Consider the following 5000-nt stretch of genomic DNA (forward strand, 5'->3'; position numbering starts at 1 on the left):
GCTGAGAATGAAAAAGATCTTGGTGTTGTGGTGTCTAAAGATCTCAAGCCGAGCAAACACTGCACAGAAGCAGTAAAGAATGCAAATAAATTAGTTGGGTTCATTGGAAGAACCTTTGAATTTAAATCAGAAAAAGTTATCCTTACTTTATATAACTCATTGGTGCGTCCTCAGCTTGAATACTGTGTGCAGTTCTGGTCACCATATTACAGAAAAGACATTGAAAAACTGGAAAGGATCCAGCGTAGAGTGACCAAGATGATTCCGAGATTGAGAAACAAGCCGTATGAGGAACGACTGGAAGCATTAAATTTATTCAGCTTAACAAAGCGCAGGATAAGAGGAGACCTAATCGAAGTTTTCAAAATTTTTCAGGGATACAACAACCTTGATGTAAATAAATATTTTACTATTGATCATTCCACCATAACAAGGAATAATGGATTTAAAATTACACCAAAACGCTTTAAAACCCACGAGGCAAAGCACTTTTTCTTTAATAGAATAGTTAACATTTGGAATAAGCTTCCTTCAGAAATAGTAAACAGTACTTCCATTGCATCATTCAAAAACAAAATTGATAAATATTTAAAGAATAACCCCAACAAGCTCTCTTCTTGTCTGAATAATTAAACATGATACTATATTAACTTTCTTATAGATAGATATGTAGAGTTCACCGTAGGGTGAATAATAGAATCTCCTTTCATCCTTTCCTGTGAAAATTCCATGTCAGTTTTTCCACACTGCATGGTACTTTTCCAAGCTATTTTCCATGCCAGCGAAAGCTGGAGGGAGTGGTGGGTGGGGAGGAGCCTTCTCCTGTACTGTCCTATCTCTCTTATCTGTAGCCAGTTAGAAGTAGTTACCAAACAGCCTCGAAAGGACCAACAGGTCTGTTGCTGTTTGCCTTTCCTTTGTATTCCTCCTCCTCCTCCTCCTCCTCCTCCTCCTCCTCCTCCTCCTCCTCCTCCTCCTCCTCCTTCTTCTTCTTCTTCTTCTTCTTCTTCTTCTTCTTCTTCTTCTCTTTCTCCTTCTCCTTCTCCTTCTCCTTCTCCTCCTCCTCCTCCTATTACCCAAACACCCTAATAAGGATCTCAGAGGCTTGTTATTTGGCCTTTCCTTTGTATTCCTTCGTGTATTCCCCCTTCCTCCTCCTCCTCCTCCTCCTCCTCCTCCTCTTCCTCCTCCTCCTCCTCCTCCTCTTCCTCTTGATCCTCCTCTTGGTCCTCCCTAGAATCTCCAACACTAATGGAGGTCTTGCTCAGAATCTTCCTTCATTTGCATTCCTCACTGCAAGGTTTTCGTGATCTTACTTTGTGTCACCCGTAGCTTGTTTTGTGTTATTTTTATTTTCTTTATCGTATTTGAAGTTTTTATTTTTTCAATTCGTGTTAAAATTGTGCTTCTTCTCCTTCTCCTTTTCCTCCTCTTCTTCCTCGTCCTTTTCCTTCTTCTCCTTTTCCTCTTTTTTTCCTTCCTTCTCTTTCTCCATCTGGTGTTCTTTTTTTTTTTTTTTTCTTTTAGTTAGTTGGTTTCTGACTGTTGGGGAGAAGTCTTGTGCTGTTCTCTCTCTCTCTCTCTCTCTCTCTCTCTCTCTCTCTCTCTCTCTCTCTCTCTCTCTCTCTCTCTCTCTCTCTCTCTCTCTCTCTCTCTCTCTCTCTCACACACGTTCTTCCTTAGTTTACCTCTCTCCCTCTCTTTCTCCCTCTCTCACCCTCCTTTCCCTACTCTCTACATAACCTCATTCATTCTCACTTCCCTCCTTCCCTCTCCCTCTCCCTCTCCCTCTCTCTCTCTCCCCTCCAGCGGTGAACAAAGAACCATTTTAACCCATCGTCGTAATTTTGTGGATAACTTTTTCCTGGTATGCGTCTAAAGGGAGTGAAAACTGTCTCGTAAAAAAAGTGTGGAATTTATCTATCGTTTTTCTCCCCTTCCTTACCTTTATCGTGTTTAATTTCTTACATCCTTTAGTGTAGCTCTTACCTCACTCCTTGCTTCCATATCAGAACCCTTGCCTCGCTTCTCTATCGCTATTTAGATAAGGAAATGTTATGAGTTTTTGAGTTATAGTCGATTGGAAATTATGTTTTTTCTTGGCATTTTTTTTCAGGTTGGTTTTGTTTATCTTTATCGCTTTTTATCCCCGCCATCCTTTCACACAGCGGTCATGTATTGCTTCTAAACAAAACTTGCATCTTTCAGTAAGTTTTCTCTCATAATTTAAATAACGTAATGCTTTTCACCCGTGTGTTATGATCGATTGGAAAATAAATAGACTGGTAAGAGTGATGAGGGTTCAACACGGCAGCCATCCTGTTTGTTTACGTTCATGGGCGATTGTCATTTGTTTATTATCACGGTGGCCAGGCTGGTGATGGAGGGACAGGGCTAGGGGTGAGGGTTAGAGCCTTTAGGGTGATGGAAGGCTAGGGGGTAAGGGGGAGGGTGTGCCTTTTAGGGTTAGTCTGTTATGTTACCACTGAGCCATTGCTGTGTGAATTAATTAACCTTTATTTCCATTCATGATTTTTTCACTCGATTATTTCATTCATTTTTTTTTGCCGCTAGCGTAAAGGCTGTCACCTGCATGATACTGCTGCTGCTATAACGGCAATAATAACAACTGCAACGACAACAATAAACTACTACTAATACTGCTACTTCTGCCACTACTACTACTACTACTACTACTACTACTACTACTACTACTACTACTACTACTACTACTACTACTATTATCATTACTGCTTTTATTACTACTACTACTACTACTACTACTACTACTACTACTACTACTACTACTACTACTACTACTACTATCATTTCCTTTATTACTACTACTACTACTACTTCTATTATTACTACTACTTTTACTACTCAACTACTGCTACTACTACTACTAATACTAATACTTCTGCTACTACTACTACTACTACTACTACTACTACACTATTTTTTTTGCCACATGTTCTTGTCTACGTCTGAAGTTATAATCTGTTGTTAGGTGTGTCCAACTTTGCTACAACCTATTACAACTTTGTGTGTTCATTCTATCTCATTCTCTCTCCCTTCTCTCTGACTCGCGTGTACTGTGTTACTTAACTTTCTGTATCTCTTTGTGTTCCTTCTACCACGTTTTTCTTCTTTTTGATTAGTCTTTTGTTCCTGTTAATCTAATTTTGGTTCATTTTTTCTCTGTTTCTGTCGTATATATTCTTTGTCTGTTTGGATTTCTGTTTGTTTGTGTTGGTTTGTCTGTCTGTCTGTTTGTATTTCTGTTCTTGTTTCCTATTTTTTTTTGTGTCTGTCTGTCTTTGTCTCTTCTCTTCTATTTGTTTGTCTTTCCTTTTTTGTCAAAGTACGTATATGTGTGTGTCTATTTATGTGTATACCCATTTATTTATGTATTTCCGTATCTCCGTCATTTTGTCCCTTCCTCTTTCCCTCCCTCTCTCCCTTTCCCCTCTCTCATTAACCCACGTCCAATACCCTACACCTTCTCCCACCCTCTCTGCACACCCAAAGCACATCCTCCCCTGCATCCACATATACTAACACCCTCTGTCCATCAGGTGCTGGTATGGCCCGTGGGGAGCTGTGTGGAGCCCGGGGAAGAGGTCCAGGTACAGTTGCAGGTGGTGAGCAAGTACTTTAGCAACAAGGTAGTGGCCAGCTATGCCCTGGTGCTGCAGAGGCTGGTCGGGGAAGGAGCGCTGGCCATCACGGATCACATGACAGATGCTAACAATAAGCTGGTGCAGGTACGAGAATGGTTCTTTGTAATTAGTGTGGGTTGGGTTGTGTGTGTGTGTGACTGGGTTAGGTTTAGTGGGGTTGAATTAGATGATATTTGATTGTATTAGGTTAGATTAGATTAAATGATATCAAAACATCTTTTTTTTTAACTCCCTGAGTACCGTGACGCGTCTCCATATTCATTCTGCCAATAGTTTGGTGATTTTTTACAGCTTCAGAAACTTATGTGAAGGATTAGAATAGTGAAGACTGTGGCTATGAATCTTCTGACCTTCATAGACTCTTCCTAATTTAAATAAATGGTCTAATGGTACACAAAATCTCAAGGTAATAATGTGTCCCAGTACTGAAGAGGTTAATGTACAAAGGGAACCGGCCAATGGGAACAATAAAACAACATAAAAAAAAGCCCTCTGAATTTGGTACCAATATATAGTCGAAACCATTAGTCAGAATCAGAGGATAAGCGTCTTGAAACTTCCCTCTTGAAAGAATTGAAGTCTTGGGAAGGTGGAAATACAGAAGCAGGCAGGGAGTTCCAGAGTCTGTCAGCGAGAGGAATGAATGATTGGGAATACGATAGGTTAGTTTAGATTATGATACGTCTGGTTACTTAAGATTAAGCAAGGTTACATTAGGTTAGGTTAGGTTAGGAAAAGCTGGACAGGTGATGTTCAGTATGGCTAGGTTAGGTTAGGTTAGGTTAGGGTTAGGAAAGGCTGGACAGGTGATGTTCAGTATGGCTAGGTTAGGTTAGATCACTTTAAATTACATTACATTTAAAAAAGCTATGATAAATTAAGTCACACTAGGTACAGACTTATTAGGAAAGTTCAGCAGGATAGATAGATGAACTTAGGTTAGTAGATAAATTAAATCACAATAACTTAGGTTTGGTTAATGAAGACAAAGAGGAATCAGGTAGCTAATCCACCTAGTTACTTCCCGATACTACTTTCGTAACAATATAAGAACATGAGAAAAGAGGGAAGCTGCAAGAGACCGCCGGCCCTACACGTGGCAGTTCCTGTAAGATTAAAGCTACCTAATTCTCTCTATCATTTTATTAATTCTTTACTACTCTCCACTCTCCCTTCATTACTTCCTTGCAACACTAACTTCCTTTCCTTCAATAATCCCACAATTTAAGCTAGGGAGGAATTTTTAACCCCTGCAGTACTGGAGCGCATTTTTACCATGAGTTCTGGGTGTGGTTAGACGATTTCATTTACATTAGG

At 39.9% G+C, this 5000-nt stretch overlaps 1 protein-coding gene across 1 annotated transcript in view; it reads left to right on the top strand.

Annotated features, from left to right (window-relative positions):
* LOC123507304 (otoferlin-like) overlaps nucleotides 1-5000 on the top strand; it is a 162523-nt gene that overhangs the window by 74149 nt on the left and 83374 nt on the right. The window contains 1 exon segment of the mRNA XM_045260056.1: nucleotides 3579-3767. Coding sequence (XP_045115991.1) covers nucleotides 3579-3767 — 189 coding nt within the window.

Source organism: Portunus trituberculatus, chromosome 22, assembly GCF_017591435.1.
Source record: "Portunus trituberculatus isolate SZX2019 chromosome 22, ASM1759143v1, whole genome shotgun sequence".
NCBI lineage: Eukaryota > Metazoa > Arthropoda > Malacostraca > Decapoda > Portunidae > Portunus > Portunus trituberculatus.